This window comes from Neoarius graeffei, chromosome 24 (genome assembly GCF_027579695.1).
Source record: "Neoarius graeffei isolate fNeoGra1 chromosome 24, fNeoGra1.pri, whole genome shotgun sequence".
Classification (NCBI taxonomy): Eukaryota; Metazoa; Chordata; class Actinopteri; order Siluriformes; family Ariidae; genus Neoarius; species Neoarius graeffei.
Window position 1 is genome coordinate 44,661,718 of NC_083592.1, and position 21,706 is coordinate 44,683,423.

Sequence of the window (21,706 nt, forward strand, 5' to 3'; positions counted from 1 at the left end):
CAGGGGTTGGTGTGTGGTTTTATTTTTTTAAAACTGCACCAAGTGGGTGCATTTATCCTTTACCATGGGGGACCTGACCCTTGCCCAAAATAAATTTAGGGTGAAATTATCAACTCAAAGTATTAATATTTCAAAATTAAAGCTTAATAGCACAAGACAACATTGTGCAAGCTTATGGTTGGTCATAGTATTATGGTCAAAACACTTTTTTTTTTTTTTTTTTTGTAAGCAGGAGTGAAAATATTTAATATTCTGAATTATAGTCAGTACTGCTCTAATTATTACCGTTCAAACTGATTGTGTTAAACCTGTTGAGACAAAGTATTTCCAAAGGAATGTGCTGCAACAGTTAAATGAACTGCTGACCCACAAATTCCACACTTAAAATCTTTACCAAAATATATACCTACAAAGACCAGATAACTCTGGAATAAATATTCAAGCGTGAACAAAAAAGTTTGTCATACAAAAAATGGTCATCTGTAGAATCTTACTCAGTTAAAAAAAACACTGAGCACCCACATTAAACTAAACAAGGGTTTCAGTCTTTAGTTTATTTAAATTGTCGTCCTCCTCATCTTCATCCTCATTAATGTCCTGAAAGATGTCTGAGAGAAGATAGCTCTCCTCATTTTCTTGAATCTGAGACTCCTCCAAGTCCGTGTGGGCCAGCAGCTTCTCCTGAAGGTGTGGTAAAACTTTCTCGTACAGAAAGTCAGTGATATCTGGTGAAATTTCAATAAACAAGATCTGTAAGCGTCTTGGCATGTATCTTCTCTGCAGAAGATTTAAAAAAAAAAAAACTCAACATAATAGAAGGTCCTGGGTCCTACCCCATCATAACCAAATACAACACTGGTCGGCAAAACAAAATCGCACTGTGAAACATCCAATATAATCCAAACCTAATGACAAAAAAAAAAAAACCGCACCTTACCTGCAAAACACTTTGTGTGCCATTCAGGCACATGGCCCACTTTCAGTCTGTGCCATTTTCTTTGCAGGTATGTTGGAGGTATGTTCCTATTGAGAAAGTAGACCAGCAGTTAAGATTACACACGGGGGGGGGACAAGCACTGTTTAAGACTTCACACTTAAATGGAAAACCTCTCAAGAAGCTGGACTACAAATAATTTCCTAAATCCCTATACATGTTGGATATTTAGGAAGATACAGAGTGGCAAATGCATGCAAAAAAAAATTCCATCCCCTATATTTTCTGGGTGAAAACAGGAAAAGGCTCTCGATCTAAAAAATATAATTTTAGGAACATAAATTGGACATCAAGCATAAATAAATGCAGTGCATAATAAATAGGGCTCAAAGCAGAAACAATAGAAGAAAAATTAAATGGAAAATGTAATCCTTTTTCTGTTATTTAATAATTTGCCAAAGGCGAGGTTATTATTCACTGAGCCTGAGGTAGATAATTGTTTTAGTATAAACACACGTTATTTTTTAAAAATCGTATTAAAAAAATTTCAAACTTCAAAAACAGCATGCAAATGTAATAAGACAACAATCATCGCTATCCCCCGCCACAAGAATTTTATGAAGACCTCAACACTTACAGTGGATATAAAGTGTACACACACTGTTAAAATGATGGGTTTTTCTGATGTAAAAAAATGAGACCACAATAAATAATTTCAAAACTTTTCCCACCTTTAATGTGACCTATAACCTGTACAATTCAATTGAAAAACCATCATCTGTTAAGGGGGAAAAAACGTACAATAAGCTGGTTGCATAAGTGTGCACGCCCTTATACTTTGTTGAAGCACTTTTTGATTTAATTACAGCATTCGGTTTCTTTGCCATCAATTAAAATGACTGATTAACCCCAGATAAAGTTCAGACATTTACTCAGTTGCATCCTCCAGCAAAAGCCATGGTTTGCAGAGAGCTATACGAAAGCTTATGCGTAACCAGACACCTAATTAAATTTGCCTCCTGCCTTTTGTCTTAAGGGTATGCAAATCTTTCCACTCTTCATGTAAACTAATAAATCTGACATACAATACAAAATCACTGTTGGATAAAGATGTCACTTATGTATAATAGTGTCATTTATGACACCAATGGTATACTTAACAGTTATTCCATGAAATCGAGCTGGTAGCTGACGAGGTGTGTAGCACCAAGTCGGCTATAAGCCATGTACGACGAGATTGAGTGGAAAAACTGTTTTGTTCCATCTACATTTACTGGATTTTGAGAAACCGAGCATTTTTATTTTTAGCAAATTCGACAAATAAAAACTTTATACAAAACGTCCGACAAAATCATTTCCGCTTAGAATGTAAACAAACCAGCGAAATGACAGGAGCAATTTGTGAAAAATGCTATAATAATTCTTGAAAAATAAAAAAAGATATGTTCTTACAATCAAATACTTTTATTCCATGTTTTGTTTTGTATTTTTTGGGGGTTTTGTTTTCGAGGAGAGTTTTTATTTCGTCCTCTTTGGTTGGTTCAGCAACATGCTCTGCCATTTTGTTTTTCTCTACTCACAGTATATGAGCTGATAGCCTAGTAGTAGAGTAACCAATCAATCAGAGTTTGCAATTACTCATATCCAGTGACTGCAGATAGAATAACTAGAGATATCAATGAGCATCCAGAGACTGTGTTTACCCAATCAGTGCTGTCAGGTAGTCCCAATCGACATGGGCAGCATCATCTACGTCCATTTCATACATCCTGTGGTGTAAAGAATGCACTTTAACAAACAGTGTAACACACATAGTGTATTATTCAGAGCAGCAATGAGTCACGACATCATCTGCATTATTCTCAGCACAGTACTGTGTTCACGTTGAGAAACTCTGATTAAAGCCTGCTTCACAGTTTGGATTTTTCTAAATGATGGAAAAACCAAGTGAAAAAAGATGCTACACCACAGAGGCAAATCAAGAGCAAATTTAAAATAAACAGATTTGGTTATCAAATCTGTTGGCTGTTACGTTTACCTGAGCTACCGTATACTAATTTGTCATTTCTATTCATTTCAAAACATTAGTGCTGTATTTCAGACCTTAATTAATTATAAATCATGGTTACTGACAATAAAGCAAAGTAATCGCTATAACAATATAGTAAATACAGTGCATAAGTTGAGACTAGCAGTGGGTGATGTAGCAGAAACACTATGACAGTTAATATTTGCTGAAGTTTTACGAACAATGAACAAAAAAAAAATGGAGACATGAAAGACTTTATTAACCATTTAAAAAAAAAGTACAAGAATACGTACAGTACAACAATGGGCCTCATCAAGCTGGATATGAACGGATTTATTCGTAAATCATTCATAAGAGCATTTACACAAGAAAAAGGAACTGATATTCAGGACAATCCTATAAATTCAGAAAAAAACACTCATATCCTACTTGTGCTTCTGAGTGTGTGTACATTTATGCACAAGACAAACCAACGTAAACTTCAATGGATCAAACCATAATCTGAAAAAGGAGCTACTGCGTTTTAATATAGCATGATTCCACTGTCAAGTTTAAATAGTTTATTTATTTCAATTAAGCGCACAAAATACATATTTTCATATTCTTTCATATTAATAACATTAAAGAAATATTAAAAATAATAATGAAGAGAGGAAAGCCAGGCTACCAGGCCGGAGCACCCGGAGGAAACCCACGCAGACCCAGGAAGAACATGCAAACTCCACACAGAAAAGCCCCCACCAGCCGCTGGGCTCGAACCCAGAACTTTCTTGCTGTGAGGTGACAGTGCTAACCACTACGCCACTGTGCTGTGACAGCTTGAAACAAACATGATGGTGATAATGATAATACTTTGCAAAGCCTCTGTGTCCTTATATGCGCGTGCTGATTGGGCTCAAATCAGCATCAGGTGTTTCCCATAACGACTGGGTCCTGTGAGCGAGCATGGCCAACTCGAGAGTGCGAAGGCGTGACAGTCAAGTGTTCGCCTGCTGTGTGACTACAACTTTTAGCTCGCCTGTATATCGCCATCAGTTTAGCATGTGCAGAACTGAAGAGGGAATACATATTTAGACTGTTTGAATTTTTTTCATTTATCATGGCATCTTCTTTTAATGTTGTGTAACACTTTAGAACTAAATGAGCCAACAAATAGATACTGTGCCATTCCTGAGCACATCCATACTTGGATTTCTTACTACTGCTATATTTCAAAGAGTGATAAGTCACTGATCTGGTATGTCTCAACCTACAACGAGCCGTATCCTCGCTAGTGTGCTGTGTGCCATCATCTGATGTGTTGCCAAAAACATCAGTGTGCACTCCTCCTCCATCTCTAACCTGACGCAATGACCATCAGGGTTCTCCAGAAAATCTGAAGTAGCCGGCTAAAAAAAGAAAAAAAAAGAAAAAGCAGTAGGTGGCTCTGGAATTTGCATGCGAAATTTACATGCCTTCTGGTGGCTTCTGATGCATTCTCAGAGAATAAATTACAAACCATTTCCTTGTAAAATACTTGCAAAATATGTATGAAATTTCCCTCCAAATGTGTGTGTGCTTGGCTTTCTCAGTTTCCCTCTGTAGTACGCTGCCTGGCTCTGTAACATAACTACATACGCTACGGCATGGTCACGTGGTCCGGTTCAGCGAATCGGAGCACGAGAATCGGTCAACAAACATGGCGTCGCTTCCAGTCATGCTAGACCCGAATCGAAGACAATTTCGTGGTGAAATAATTGGATTTGCAGCAAATTATAGGCAGCAGAGATTATATAAATTGCCTGAACATTGAAAGGCAAGTTGTCTTTTGTTTTTTTTTCTGGGCTCAAGTAGCCGGCGCAGGCCGTCTGTGTAGCCAGAGAAAACCACCGGTCGCTGGCGCTTGTGGACATCTCTGGACCACACGTCAGGAATTCATCATGTGTGTGTAAAGCAAAGGTTTCTGGCATAAACAGGAGAAATTCAGCCATCTGTTTAATTTACGTAGCGAGTTTTATTTTCGGCTTTTCACATTCCGCACTGATTGGCACATTTGCTTTAAACTTGAACTCATGTCTCTTAGAGTTGCTGCAAAATCCTCCTCTGCTCTGAGCATAGTGTCCTGAATTCCCTTCATATTTTGGCCTTTTCAGCTGCTGGTTATGCTGCTAAATAAGATTTTTATTTTTGTAAACATGAGCACTTTTATTTCCGCCTCTTCTTTTTTGGCCGTTTAGTCGTCATTTTGCCCTTTTCACTCTGGGAGCTCTGCCTTTTATGGAGTTTTGTGGGGCGTCACTATATCCAAATCACCCGTGCTATGCATGCACATAGTAAATGGTAATCATGCATAAATTATCAACGTGCACACGTGAAAATCAGCCTTTCTAAAACCTTTGTAGATTTTGCGGAAATTTTTAGTTTGGCTTATTTTAGTCGGGCTTATGCCCAAGATTTACACACAGCTTTACTAAAAAGAGAGTGATATAATCAGTAGGCTTATTACATACCCTTTTATGAGTTTGACTTGGATATCAAGAGAAGTCTTCTCTGTGCCCACGGATCCACAGGACATTTTCACTGCCAAAATTGACATCCTAAAAACAATACGAGAATATGCCTACTCAAATATGTGAGAACAAAGAAGACAAACAAAACTGAGCTTTCTGTTCAGTCAAAAACTCAAAACATTCTCCGTTTGTTATGAAATGGGTGTACTGGACTGGGGGAAGGGGTGGGGCTTCCAGGTGCAAATTATTCCACATTCAGACGTCTACAGGCTAATCTGTCATTATATTCGGTGACAAAAAGGTGACTCTTTTGATGGATACATATACAGTTGTGTGCAAAAGTCTTTGGCACATGTAAAGAAATGCTGTCGACCAAAAATAGCTTAAAAATAATGAAATGAAATGTTTCAATGTTAAAAAAATGCTATAAACAGTAATCAGTAAGCCATAATAATGAAACAAAGTCAATATTTGGTGTGAGACGACCCTTTGCTTTAAAAAAAATAGTAGTCTCAGGTCCAATGAGTGCAGTTTGATAAGGAAATGAGCTGTAGGTTTTACTGAGCATCTTACAGACCCAGCCACAGTTCTTCTGGACACTTTGACTGTCACACTCGCGTCTTCATTTTGCCCCAAAACCCAGCAGCCTTCATTATGTTTTCTTTTTTAATCTGAAAAGTGCTCTTTTATGTAACATGCTGCTCAGATACAAACTTTTTTTTTCCCCTGTAGCATTTAATTTTGTGCTGGGAAACAAACGTTTGGACTCTAAAATGTTTTTGTACCGACTCGATAATGTAGAAATCTCATCTCATCTCATCTCATTATCTCTAGCCGCTTTATCCTTCTACAGGGTCGCAGGCAAGCTGGAGCCTATCCCAGCTGACTACGGGCGAAAGGCGGGGTACACCCTGGACAAGTCGCCAGGTCATCGCAGGGCTGACACATAGACACAGACAACCATTCACACTCACATTCACACCTACGGTCAATTTAGAGTCACCAGTTAACCTAACCTGCATGTCTTTGGACTGTGGGGGAAACCGGAGCACCCGGAGGAAACCCACGTGGACACGGGGAGAACATGCAAACTCCACACAGAAAGGCCCTCGCCGGCCACGGGGCTCGAACCCAGACCTTCTTGCTGTGAGGCGACAGCGCTAACCACTACACCACCGTGCCGCCCCAATGTAGAAATCATAAAATAGAAATCTATAACAAAGTTTGTATGACCCCCCCCCCAAAAAAAAAAACAGGGATGAGAGTGGCTTGTGATGAAAAAATCTGAAAAATTAGCCGGGGGTCTGGGGGCCGCAGGCCCCCAGTGGGGTCCAGGGGCAAAGCCCCCGGGAGCTCATGGATTTTAGAGATTTTTTACCCTAAAAACCATTTATTTTATCATCAAAATTTTACAAATGTTGTTGAAATACCATACCCTGTTTGCTTACAAAATTGACACTTATACAAAAGTACAACTCTCTTTCAAGTACATACATTACTTAAACTTTCATTTGATAAAGATCAACTACACCTATGTAAATACTGACATAGGCCTTTTGTGATAAATTTTGCATATACATTCCAGGTGAGCACCAACATGATACTTCAAATTTGCTGCTCTAAATCCAAACCAAGGTAACACATTCACTCATCTCATCTCATCTCATTATCTCTAGCCGCTTTATCCTGTTCTACAGGGTCGCAGGCAAGCTGGAGCCTATCCCAGCTGACTACGGGCGAAAGGCGGGGTACACCCTGGACAAGTCGCCAGGTCATCACAGGGCTGACACACAGACACAGACAACCATTCACACCTACGGTCAATTTAGAGTCACCAGTTAACCTAACCTGCATGTCTTTGGACTGTGGGGGAAACCGAAGCACCCGGAGGAAACCCACGCAGACACGGGGAGAACATGCAAACGCCGCACAGAAAGGCCCTCGCCGGCCACGGGGCTCGAACCCGGACCTTCTTGCTGTGGGGCGACAGCGCTAACCACTACACCACCGTGCCGCCTAACACATTCACTGCTATATTAAATAATGGTTTATATGATTTATGAATACATTTTTCCTTTGGTTCTATAAAGTGTCTATTTACAATATATACAGCTATTTCAGTTTCATGGTGCAGAAAATTTATTTCTTCTTTATTTTGAGCTTTTTAGCAAGAGCTAAAAGCTTGTTGGTCCTCTCCGTCTTTTTAGCCAACTCCTCTTGATTTTTCACATGCTCCAGCCTTGCTTTTTTTTGCTCCCTGTCTAACTCCTCCTTCTGTATGCTCAAAGGAAAGCAATCGGATCTGCGCGATTCAGCCGTGAAAAAGTCGGCATCTGCGCCTTTAGTTTGTGTGGAGAGATATGATCTGCAATAACATGCATTGTTGGCTAGACCGAAACATACTTTCAGAATGCACGATGTAACCCCCAGTTCAAATAGGACTATAAATAATCCTAGTGAAATAAATAAGAAATATTTATGAATAAATAGCAATAAACACATAAATAAGGCACAGTCATTAATAAATACACTTATTAGAATCCACTTAGTACAAGTTTCTATGCTTTTAATGGTGTTTGAACCATCCCTTTAATTTAATGACACTGCCCCTTTAAGACGACACTGTCCCAGTTATGCGCGAGCTAGTTCTAAACACTAACGGCAGACGCTAACAAAAATCACTACGAATCAACACGAAATATCGACCTCTTGAATAGTATCCAAATAAATCGCATTTAACATCTCTAATATAGTTCATCAACGGTCAACCCGATAACATCTTAGCGGTGATCTTGATGAGAGTGTTTTGAAGAGTATTTTGACAGGACTAAACTCGATGTGCCTTCTAATAATAATTAAAAAAAAACCAGAATAGTAATTTGTAAGCTAAAAAGCCTGTGTCTACACTTTTCTTTCGCCGAGTGGCAGCTGTGTTCAACTGGGGCGGGACATGACTGAATGGGTGTTTCTGATTTGTTAGCTGTCTTTAACTGGGGCGGGAGGGCGGGACATGACTGAATGGGTGTTTCTGATTTGTTAGCTGTCTTTAACTGGGGTGGGAGGGCGGGACATGACTGAATGGGTGTTTCTGATTCGTCAGCTGTCGTCCTTACACCGCATGGCATGCCCCAAGCGTTTACAAACACAGAATTCCAGGTTCTCCGCTCCAAAATCGGCAGCTTCAAAACGATTTTTTTTTTTTTTTAACCAACAACCAAAAAAAAATTAACCGGTTGACGTTGATTGGTCAACCACCGGTCAAACGGTCATCGGTTAACATCCCTATAGACCCTTTTCAGTCACGTGACCTTCGTAAACGCGACCGCCATTTTGGACATGTAGTGGACTTCGGCTCGAATCGGTTTGAATGCGAGGAAGGCGACAAACATAAAAGAAAAAGGAGCGAGATGCAGAAAACTGTATTTACTAGTTTATGTAATTATGATCTGGCAGCTATTTACACCGGATCCAGTGTAAATAGCTACCGGAGCCAAAGTCCAAGGTTCCGGAGCGAGCGCGCTGGCTCCGGCCGGCCGCGAGCGAGCGCGCAGGCTCCGGCCGGCCGCGAGCGAGCGCGCAGGCTCCGGCCGGCCGCGAGCGCGCTGGCTCCGGCCGGCCGCGAGCGAGCGCGCAGGGTCCGGCCGGCCGGCCGCGAGCGCGCAGGCTCCGGCCGGCCGCGAGCAAGCGCGCTGGCTCCGGCCGGCCGCGAGCGAGCGCGCGCGCTCCGGAACCTCGGACGTTGGCTCCGGCAGCTATTTACACTGGATCCGGTGTAAATAGCTGCCAGATCATAATTACAGTAAACTAGAATGGAATGTTAACAGCAATGTAATGCCTTTTCTGGCTAATTTTATTCGTCTTACCTCCAACAAAGTGGTCACTACACAAGCGTTGGTATGCCGCTATCCATCTTCTCCGTCGGTCAGCATCTACCGGGATCCGATAAAATGATAACCCTTGCCTTGTTTGTTGATGGTTACTACATCCAGGTGCACAACAATATAGTGGCATGATGGAAGTCTTGCTGAAAATAAACACTTTCTTTGCTGCCGTTCCTCAATGTTGGCTGTGGTAAACTACTGGTAGTACATGTCCAAAATGGCGGCCGCATTTGTCGTGACGTCACGTGAAAAGGGTCAATACCCTACCCCCTAAAATTTTCTCAACGGATTTGCAACAATATAAAAAAGGTCCATTTTGACTGAAAAAAAGCGGAATTCCGCCAAAAAGCGGAAAACTCTCATCCCTGCAAAAAAAAACTAGGGGGCCAAAGACTTTAGCACAGTACTGTATATTTGACTGATAAAAACAGCGTACTCTAAGGTGAACCTGCAGAACACTGATGTAAGTTAGCAGGTCTGAAAATACAGTTTAATTGCTGTCAATGTCACTGGATATTGATGATAAAAAAAATTGTGATATTTCACACACATTGCTACATGGATATGTCATTTTTGTGCTATGATTGTGGTGAAAACATTTTACACAGACAATCAGAGGAAATTAAAAGCAACATCCGTCACAAATGCACTTGACGGTTTCTCACCATTTCTCCCTGCACTGAATCCACGAGCGAGTTTTCACCTCCTTAGCGATCTGCAACAAGGGGAGCCTTTTATACAACGTTTCCTTCATCACTCTCATGGACCCGATATTGTTGGCTCCGCCTGGGATCTGGCTCACTACATGATCTCGTACAGCTCTCAAAAGTCTCTGGACCTCCTTCCTGGACCAGGGGCCATCATTACTAGCTGGATCACACAGGACAAGCGCAGAAGCAATGTTGCATTGTGTACAAATGGCATTTCAGACAAATAATGAAATATTATATATTTATTCTATCCACATTCACTGGATATAAGCAATCACGTGCTCTGATTGGCTACTCTACTATTAGAATATCAGCTCATATACCGTGAGTAGAGAGAAACAAAATGGCGGAGCATGTTTCTGAACCAACCGAGGACGACATAAAAACTATTCAAAAACAAAACCTAAAAAAAAAAAAAAAAGGCAACAACATATGGAATAAAAGTGTTTGACGGTAAGAACATATCTTTTTTTTTATTTTTAACAAATTATTATTATAGCATTTTTCACAGTTTGCTACGGTGATTTCCCCCATTTGTCTACATTCTAAGCAGAAATGATTTTCTCAGATGTTTTGTATAGTTTTTATTTATCAAATTTGCAAAAAATAAAAATGCCCCGTTTCTCAAAATTCAGTGAATGTGGATAGAATAAAACAGTTATTCCACTCAATCTCGTCGTACATGGCTTATAGCCAACTCAGTGCTATGCGCCTCATTAGCTATCAGCTCATGTACGACTCGATTACGTGGAATAACTGATAAATATATAGATTTTTTTTAAAAAATTACCAATTTGTGTGAAACGTTTCTGGAGCGCCAAGGCACTTCGACCGGTCAACTCTGAAATTTTCTTCCAATTATTACCATGTAAAGTGTGCAACTTGTTCAATGTGTGAAGTTCTTCCTTCGAAAACCTTAAAACACACACGCACCAGACATGAATACAACGTTTCATGAAATTAAAAGATGCACATTATTTTATGAAGAAAATATTATTTCCATTGTGCATATTCTCATACACGCAATCAAACAGTCCTTACTGTCCTTGGTAGTTCTGCTCATCGAACATTTTTCTTCCACGACCATAAACATAACAGCAGGATCTGGGAATTCCTTCCGCTGAGACAGGATAGAGCAGACAAATTCAAATTACACAGTACACTCATACAACTTCAATTTGCCTGAAGGAGAGCAGAACTCTTACGGTATTACACACTTTTACGGTAAAATGAAGATGACAGGAATGTAATTTACATCTCTGAGACATCTAATGTTTTAGTTTCAAATGTTTCCTTCATTAGTATAAGTTATATAATAACGGTATACGTTTAGATATCAAACTAGAGGTTGTGTGGACGTGTGAGGCACGTGCTGCTCAGCGAGTGTTGAAAACGAGTGCAGTTTCACAGACTCCCACTCAAGGATGAGGGCTGTAGTGTGGGACTTGAGCCAGCTGCCCACCTCTGGTTAGAGGGTGTTAACATTCACTTTTTTAAAATATAAATTTCATGATGTAGTGAAGAACCAAACCAAACCATCGACTCTACATCAGCATCGGCCTTGCAAGATGATTTCGAGACGATTTTAACCAGTAGATGGCGTTTTGATCTATTTTCAACTGCCAATTAAAAAAAATAAGGTAATTTTGTCAATATTAACACCAGCATTGATGTGCTTCAGCTCAAAAAACACATTTAAGTGAGCAGTACCTGTGTATTATTATAGGGCACGGGCTACTTCCTGTAAAATCGTGTGTTCTGATTGGTTCCTTGATGGGCAGTATTTTCCCGTAATGCCTGTGGGCGATTACGGACTTTCTTTCCAAGGCGCCGGCTTTCAATGTTGTAAAAAGCAAACAAAACCAAAAAAAGATTAACTGGAAATCAAAACTGAATCAAAAACGGCCGAAAGACAAACAAGAGTCACCGACTTATTCAAGAAATGAGCAATGAAGAGCATTCAGAAACCGTGAACCAAAATTCGGTTTTGAAATCGCTAGCCGTTTATTCTGCATGCGTGACTCAAGTACATTACAAATATGATGTGACTGAAAGCAGCGTCACGCCTCATTATAATGACAGTCCATTTTAATCTTAGAAATAATAAAAAAAAAGTCATAAAATAAACTCCTTATTAACCTCGCTTGCTCTGCCTTTACGGGAAAAAAAGCCTACGGCTACGGGGGGGGAAAAAAAACCTTTTGTTTCTTTCTGATGGTTCTTACAAGGCTTTATCCAGATACTGGATTTGCACAACCTTTGTTTTTTACTTCCCAACCTCAGTAAAATTCTCAGATTAAATTCTTTTCAATTTGTCATGCTAATTAACTGACAACAAAACTTAGAGATGAGAAAAAAATATTTACACTGCAATTTAAAAATAGTTAAAAAGATCATTTTTATAATAAGTTACATTTCTATAGTAGACCTTTCACAATGTCAAGATCGCTTACAGAAGGGAGAGGAAAAAGAATAAGCAGTAAGAGAGGAAGAGAAATATTAATAATGGTTCATTGTAATAATAATAATAAGACGATCAATGACGGTGTAGCTCACTCCAGCCCCGTCTAGTCCAGAAGGAACGATCTAAAGTGGGCCACCTTGTGCAATAAATGTTGCAAGCTATATACAATATATATAGAAGCTATATCCACCCTAGGAATACCGACCTATTTGCCAGAAAGAATCCAAAACGGCGAGGAATTGACCGAGAAGAATCGATTTTTGTTGAACTGCTCATTAAGGCTTAATTCGTCCATAACTTCATTAATAGTTGTAATTAAGCAAATCTGGGTAGAAGTTATATGCACCCTAGGTACCCCACCTTCATGCCAGAAAGAATCAAAATCGGTGAAGAATTGAGGGACAAGAAGTGATTTGTGTGGAAACTGCTCGTTAGGGCTTAATTACTTCATATTATTAATTGCAATTATGCAAATTTGGATAGACGCTATATGCACCCCAGCCAGACCTACCTTCCTGCCAAAAAGAATAAAAATCGGTGAAGAACTGAGAAAGAAGAAGTGATTTTCGTGAAACGTGGATGACGCCGGACGGACAACAGACGGCATAAACTCATCGCCTGTCGGGCCGGACGAGATAATAATAATAGTTAAAGTATTTTGTTTTTTGACGAATCAATATTTAACAGCAAAACTATATGATTTTGAAACAAAAAATATTATATTGATAGCCAGTTCTGATATAATGCTGATTATCTAGCGAATTGTTGGTGAGTTTTATGGCCTACGTAGAGACGACAATTACTGAATCCAATCGATTCATTTGAACAAGCCTGTTAAGGGAACCGAATTATACGAGAATTGATTCTTTTGATTCATTGTCTGTCCTGTGCGGTACTTTCTTATGATTTCTTTTGGTTCTTTTCAGACAGTGCCTCTACTGACTTTGAAATGTCATCTCCACTCACGTTTCATTGATAACTCTGTGGACTTTTATAAAGTTGGAGATAAATTGTATTTCTATAGTTCCACTTTATTTGGGTAATTTAAAAAAATTACGGGGGATGCAAACTTTTGCACACAGTCCTAATATTCAAGATTCTTGCCAATATGTCTGAGCTCGTGAAGTAAAAAAAAAAATTGTGCAAATCCAGTAAATGGCTAAATCCTTGTAGAAAAATTTATATTTTTTCAAAGCACATATTAATATATAATACAGCAGGAGTAGTGACAGGTAAAAGATGGACACACACACACACACACACACATGCCCCTCACCTATCCTTTCAAAGAACCTGTAGGTCACTTTGAGCTGCTTTATATGATGTCGTTCCTCCTTATAGCGATCTGTGAAGAACAGTTTGGAGGCGCTGTCTATCGCAGTGAGAGCCATGAAGTCTTGGACGTTCTTCCTCAGCCTCTTGTTTTCTTCCGCAGTGAACCGTCCGTGATTCACAGCGATGCCTAGAGACAAAGACCAAATAAAGCCAACCATAATAAAAGTATTCATGGACAAAATTTTCCCATCAACCAACCAGTTTCGCTTACCGTGTTTTTTGAATTCTTTAAATCTTGGCAAGTCGTATTTGATCATTTTACTGACGTTCATCGGATCCCTGGACTCGATATTAGGAATAAATTCTTTCAGTTGCTTCAAAAGGCTTTCATCAAGCCTCGTGGAGTCTTTTACTTCACATGTGTTTGTTTGGATTTCCATGTCCTCTTTATCATCTTGGCGAACGAGGTTTGGGAAGGTCTGTGTCTCCTGTGTCGTGAACACTGTCCGCACGTTCTCGCTCTGTTCTGCTGAATGGTTGTGGTCCTTGTCTTTTGATTTATGTTTCTTCTTTTTCTTTTTGGGTTCTTCGTTGCTTCGTGTGTCTGAGTCCATGGTTAAATCTACTTCCTCTGTCTCCTTTCTCTTTTCTGAAAGATTCTCCTTTGACTCTTTCAACTTCTTTTTCTTTTTCTTTGTGGGTTCTTCGCTGCTTCGTGTCTCTGATTCCACAGTTAAATCTCCTTCCTCTGTCTCCTTTCTCTTTTCTGAAAGATTCTCCTTTGACTCTTTCAACTTCTTTTTCTTTTTCTTTGTGGGTTCTTCGCTGCTTCGCGTCTCTGATTCCACAGTTAAATCTCCTTCCTCTGTCTCCTTTCTCTTTTCTGAAAGATTCTCCTTTGACTCTTTCAACTTCTTTTTCTTTTTCTTTGTGGGTTCTTCGCTGCTTCGCGTCTCTGATTCCACAGTTAAATCTCCTTCCTCTGTCTCCTTTCTCTTTTCTGAAAGATTCTCCTTTGACTCTTTCAACTTCTTTTTCTTTGCGGGTTTTTCGCTGCTTCGTGTCTTTGATTCCACGGTTAAATCTACTTCCTCTGTCTCCTTTCTCTTTTCTGAAAGATTCTCCTTTGACTCTTTCAGCTTCTTTTTCCTAGTTATTGCTTCTTCACTCTTTTCATCGCTTTGCGTCTCCAACTCTTTGGCTTCATTCACTTCCTTTGTTTTTTCTCTCTTTTTCTTTTTTCTTGGGGGTTCTTCTGTAATTACAAAGCACTCTACATCCTCATTGTTGGTGTCTTCAACATGATTTACTGCCTCATTCTTTGATTTCTTCTTCTTTTTTTTCTTTCTGTTTTCATGATGACCCTCACTATGCTGCTCTTTGGAACAATCATTCTCAGCTTGTTGCTCAGACAAATATTTTCTCTTTTGCTTCTTTTTAGGCTTTTCTGAGGAGCTTTCCAAACTTGCTGAAATGCTTGTCATAGGACTTTCTTCATCTTTATTTGCTCGCAATTGATCTTTTTGAAGATCTTTACAGGTAAAAACATAGGCAGGAGCAGGTTCCAAATCATCACCACTTTCCTGCTTCAAAATCTTCTTTTCCTTGTTTTTGCCCATCTTCCTAAGTTTAACTGGACACTTTATTCAGGTTTCAGTGTGCACTCTGCATTGCTTTTCCCTCGTCTAACAGAAAAGAAAAGAAAAAATATATAAGCATTATTCACTGGGTATGCAACAATATATTGTGTCACGATAAACCGTGATATAAATTTATGATGATTCAAATTGATACATTTTTTAAAAAATGAATCGTGATTATCATCAGGCTGTGTAATCGTAGTTTATCCTAGATGCAATTGTGTTCTGTGGACAGCAGAGGGGGCAATAACATATGATATCGGGAATGCACATGACTTCACTGTATGCGGAAGTAACACAACTTTATAATGCTGTGAAAACACACAAAAACAGACCTAAAATGGGAAAGGGCTGTTGTGCGATTGACTATACACATAGACTTAATAAGAAATTAGAGCTCTCTTTTTACAGACTGCGGAAAGCCAAAGAAAAGAGAAGAAAAACGGCGACAATGTTCATATAAGTTTATTAACAAATGACCTATTTGTTATTAATTTTTTTCATTTTTAATAAAAGGAATATGTTAGTTAATAGGCTATGTTTTACTCCAACCTTTAGAAATGTCAGTAAATAATTACTGTGGGTTATTAAGAAAATTACACAAACTTTTTTTAATTCAATGAAAGGAATATTTAAGTTGATTAAGAATAGGAAAATTAATGTTGCATGTTTTTCATATTAAAAATTTCTTCATTTAATCTCATCTCATCTCATTATCTCTAGCCGTTTTATCCTGTTCTACAGGGTCGCAGGCAAGCTGGAGCCTATCCCAGCTGACTACGGGTGAAAGGCGGGGTACACCCTGGACAAGTCGCCAGGTCATCACAGGGCTGACACATAGACACAGACAACTATTCACACTCACATTCACACCTACGGTCAATTTAGAGTCACCAGTTAACCTAACCTGCATGTCTTTGGACTGTGGGGGAAACCGGAGCACCCGGAGGAAACCCACGCGGACACGGGGAGAACATGCAAACTCCGCACAGAAAGGCCCTCGCCGGCCACGGGGCTCGAACCCGGACCTTCTTGCTGTGAGGTGACAGCGCTAACCACTACACCACCGTGCCGCCCTGAAAATCAAATCATGACCCCAATATCATGAATCATTACATGCCTATTATTCACACAATAAAACAGTCTGAATTCTCAAATCTGTTTGGTGCTGACTGATCGTCCATAACAGTGACTGTCATGTCACTCCTTCTAACGCATTATCATTTCTATAGTAACAACCTACACAGGGACTTAAAAACTGTGTTATTACATGATAAATAAGAAACATATATCATTGTTGATACTGTGAAGTTTTCAGTGAGGAGATGTTTCTTTAAAAATTATGGAAAAAGTCTCCGGTGTCAGTGCGTTGTGAAAATCAATAAGTTTCCGCCACAAGAAAGTCTTCAGGACAGAAAATGTTTTACACTTTCCATCTTTCTTGGTAACAGGACAAGCTACTTTTTTTTTCTTTTAACTTCAAGAGAATGTAGGGGAAGAAACTGAGGTTGCTTATAGCTGCTGTATCATAAGTGATAACAGGAACTAATGACTCACGGACGTTCAACATCATTAAATGTACCTCTAAATGGATAAAAACAAATAGTGATGTGTTGTTCATTAAAAAAAAATCAACTTCACTGACTTCAACCCTGCCTCATCATTAGTTATTTTCTTATAGCAGCACTTCCTGTTGTGTTTTATATACTATGTGGTTTAGATACATGTTTACACTGAGACGACAATTTATTAGGTACACTCTTTCAAACTTTGCTGCACAGATCCTGCAGGTATAATCGCATATTGCAACTCTCACTGAATTTATCCACGATTTTATTGGTGTCAGTTTATACAGCATGACGTAAAGAAAAAAAGTATAATACCGCTCTTGTCTGACAGTGTAAAATATCAAGTCATTCCATGTGTTTTGATCAAACTTTGATATCTATAGTACTGTAAAAGTCTTAACACATCTTCTTCTTCTTTTGGCTGCTCCCGATTAGGGGTCGCCACAGCAGATCTTTCATCTCCATTGCTCCCTGTCTTCCGCATCCTTCTCTACCACACCTGCCACTTTCATGTCCTCAATCACCACATCCATGTACTGTATCTCCTCTTTGGCCTTCCTCGTTTTCATGTGCCTGGCAGCTCCATCCTCAACATTCTCCTTCCAACATGCTCTGCATCTCTTCTCAGGATGTGCCCATACCATCTCAGTCTCATCTCTCTTAGCTTAATTCCCAAGCTCTCCACATGTGCTGTCCCTCTGATGTGCTCGTTCCTTATCCTGTCCAACCTCCCATCGCAAACCTTAACATCCTCAACTCCACCACCTCCAAAAGTCTTAACACATGATGCAGAGAAATGCTGAAGAGCAAAGATGCTTCCAAAAAAGAATTTAGTTAAAATGTTTGTACGTTTAAAAAAATACTATAAAGAGCGGTAAACATTAATAAGTGAAACAAAGTCAATATTTGGTGTGAGACGACTTTTTGCTTTTAAAAAATACAACCCCGATTCCAAAAAAGTTGGGACAAAGTGCAAATTGTAAATAAAAATGGAATGCAATAATTTACAAATCTCAAAAACTGATATTGTATTCACAATAGAACATAGACAACATATCAAACGTCGAAAGTGAGACATTTTGAAATTTCATGCCAAATATTGGCTCATTTGAAATTTCATGACAGCAACACATCTCAAAAAAGTTGGGACAGGGGCAATAAGAGGCTGGAAAAGTTAAAGGTACAAAAAAGGAACAGCTGGAGGACCAAATTGCAACTCATTAGGTCAATTGGCAATAGGTCATTAACATGACTGGGTATAAAAAGAGCATCTTTGTGTGGCAGCGGCTCTCAGAAGTAAAGATGGGAAGAGGATCACCAATCCCCCTAATTCTGCGCTGACAAATAGTGGAGCAATATCAGAAAGGAGTTCGACAGTGTAAAATTGCAAAGAGTTTGAACATATCATCATCTACAGTGCATAATATCATCAAAAGATTCAGAGAATCTGGAAGAATCTCTGTGCGTAAGAGTCAAGGCCGGAAAACCATACTGGGTGCCCGTGATCTTCGGGCCCTTAGACGGCACTGCATCACATACAGGCATGCTTCTGTATTGGAAATCACAAAATGGGCTCAGGAATATTTACAGAGAACATTATCTGTGAACACAATTCACCGTGCCATCCGCCGTTGCCAGCTAAAACTCTATAGTTCAAAGAAGAAGCCGTTTCTAAACATGATCCAGAAGCGCAGATGTCTTCTCTGGGCCAAGGCTCATTTAAAATGGACTGTGCCAAAGTGGAAAACTGTTCTGTGGTCAGACAAATCAAAATTTGAAGTTCTTTATGGAAATCAGGGACACCGTGTCATTCGGACTAAAGAGGGGAAGGACGACGCAAGTTGTTATTAGCGCTCAGTTCAGAAGCCTGCATCTCTGATGGTATGGGGTTGCATTAGTGCGTGTGGCATGGGCAGCTTACACATCTGGAAAGACACCATCAATGCTGAAAGGTATATCCAGGTTCTAGAGCAACATATGCTCCCATCCAGACGATGTCTCTTTCAGGGAAGACCTTGCATTTTCCAACATGACAATGCCAAACCACATACTGCATCAATTACAGCATCATGGCTGCGTAGAAGAAGGGTCCGGGTACTGAACTGGCCAGCCTGCAGTCCAGATCTTTCACCCATAGAAAACATTTGGCGCATCATAAAACGGAAGATACGACAAAAAAGACCTAAGACAGTTGAGCAACTAGAATCCTGCATTAGACAAGAATGGGTTAACATTCCTATCCCTAAACTTGAGCAACTTGTCTCCTCAGTCCCCAGACGTTTACAGACTGTTGTAAAGAGAAAAGGGGATGTCTCACAGTGGTAAACATGGCCTTGTCCCAACTTTTTTGAGATGTGTTGTTGTCATGAAATTTAAAATCACCTAATGTTTCTCTTTAAATGATACATTTTCTCAGTTTAAACATTTGATATATCATCTATGTTCTATTCTGAATAAAATATGGAATTTTGAAACTTCCACATCATTGCATTCCGTTTTTATTTACAATTTGTACTTTGTCCCAACTTTTTTGGAATCGGGGTTGTAGTAGTCTCAGGAACAATGAGTGCAGTTTGATAAGGAAATGAGCTGTAGGTTTTACTGAGCCTCTTACAGAACCAGCTACAGTTCTTCTGGACACTTTGAGTGTCACACTCGCTTCTTCATTTTGCCCCAAAACCCAGTAGTCTTTATTATAGTTTCTTTTTTAACCCGAAAAGTATATATTGTGTATGTTACTTTCTTTACTGACATACAAAGATTTTTCTGTGCCATTTAAAATTTGTGGGACTCTCTAAAGTGAATGACGCATGAAATGGAATGACGAATGACAGCTAGTGATTTGAACAATAAATGGTCCCTTGTCATTCAGATTCTTATAAATGGAATAACGATTGAAATGTAGGTGGAATGACATGCTTTCAGCTCATGAAATGGAATGACATTGTTTCTAAGTGGAATGACATACTTTTAGGTTATGTTATCAGTGATATCACCTTTTACAAATGGAATGACAGCGTTTCCAGGTGGAATGACATACTTTAAGCTAATGTTATCAGTGATATCCCCTTTTACAAATGGAATGACAGTGTTTTTAGGTGGAATGACATACTTTGAGGCAATGTTATCAGTGATATCATCTATAACCTAACCCTAGAAACAATGTCATTCCATTTGTTAATTTGATATCACTGATAACATTGCCTCAAAGTATGTCATTCCACCTAGAAACCTTATCATTCCATTTGTAAAAGGTGATATCACTGACAACATTAGCTCAAAGTAAGTCAATACATATAGAAACCCTGTCATTCCATTTGTAAAAGCTGATATCCCACCAAGCACCCACTTATCTTATCCTAGGGAGGTCTAAAACTAAAGATTTCAATCGTTATTCCATTTGTAAGAATCTGAATGACAAGGGACCATTTATTGTTCAAATTTACTACCTGTCATTCGTCATTCCATTTCATGCGTCATTCACTTTAGGGAGTCCTAAATTTGTGCTGGAAAACTAACGTTTGGAACTCTAAAATGTTTTTGTACTGACTCGATAATGTCGAACTCATAAAATAAAATCCTATCACAAAGTTTGTATATAATGTGCCCAAGACTTTTGCTCATTAGTGTATTTGCTTCTTAACTTCGTATCAAACCTCAGCAGCTCAAAGTAAAGCACAGCATCCATGAAAGATCATGACATAACAACATTACAAATCAACAGTATACTTTACCTTCAATATGCCGCATGTTTAAGAATAAAACTTCTCTCATGTTTTGATTCCTCAACACGTGAACATACTGCGCTTGCTCTACCCCGGAAGTGATTACATCCGAATTACACTGAACGCGCAATACTGACCTCTAGTGTTCATCCCGAGTACAGCAGCGTTTCACTGTCTCAGATCAGATCAGATCAGACAAAACTTTATTTATCCCCGAAGGGCAATTAGAAGGGCGAAGAGCGGTACATTAAAAAAAGAGCAAGAAAATAAAATCACAAAAAGAATAAAATCACAAAAATGGGTGGGCAAAAAAACAACAACAGCGTATTATGTACAATGTACAATGGCAGGCCTGTTGCCAGTAACAAAGTAAAAAAAAAAAAAGGCAGCAGATAAAATATGGCAAATAAATAAAATGAAGCGTGGATAAAATTAAAATGACAATATGATTAGAGTGACATTGTAGTTAAAGTGACAAGGTGATATTGTAATATTGCACATCAGGACATGTGATATTGCACTAGAGTATTGTACAGAAGACTTAAGTTATTGTAACTGTCTTAGACTTCTTAGAGTTCAAGAGGAGAATAACACTTGGAACAAAGGTTGCTCTCCTCCTCTGGGTCTTACAGGCCGGACAGCAGAACCTGCGACCAGATGGCAGCTGCTCAAATGCTGGGAACAAAGAATTCGACGAGCCAGGCCGCTAGCCTGCTGCTTGTACACAGTATTCAGGTGGCGAGCAGGAAGTCCAATAATCTTAGAACACACCTTGACAATATTATGCAGGCGGTTCCTATCCTGTACAGTAATGGAGTAATACCAACAGCATATAGAAAAACAAGATGTTCTGACTGACAGAAAAAGAGTTCAGTTTCCTTAGTAGGTACATCCTCTGGTGGCACTTCCTCAGGATCCCTTCTGTGTTGGAAGAGAACCTCAGTTGGCAGTCCAGAATGGTTCCCAGGTATTTATATTCCTCAACTGTCTC

General features: G+C 39.3%; 1 protein-coding gene across 1 annotated transcript; it reads right to left on the reverse strand.

The window, feature by feature from the left end:
• Positions 1 to 6: 6 nt before the first annotated feature.
• LOC132872466 (transcription termination factor 1-like) lies at positions 7 to 20,813 on the reverse strand. Its single transcript, XM_060907305.1, has 10 exons — positions 20,725 to 20,813; positions 14,054 to 15,467; positions 13,784 to 13,969; positions 11,085 to 11,163; positions 10,834 to 10,958; positions 9,999 to 10,203; positions 5,453 to 5,539; positions 2,638 to 2,703; positions 938 to 1,023; positions 7 to 725 (listed from the first exon to the last, which is right to left on the reverse strand). Exons 2-10 carry the CDS (start codon positions 15,399 to 15,401, stop codon positions 529 to 531), a joined length of 2,379 nt encoding a protein of 792 aa, XP_060763288.1. The 5' UTR covers positions 15,402 to 15,467; positions 20,725 to 20,813; the 3' UTR covers positions 7 to 528.
• Positions 20,814 to 21,706: the final 893 nt, after the last annotated feature.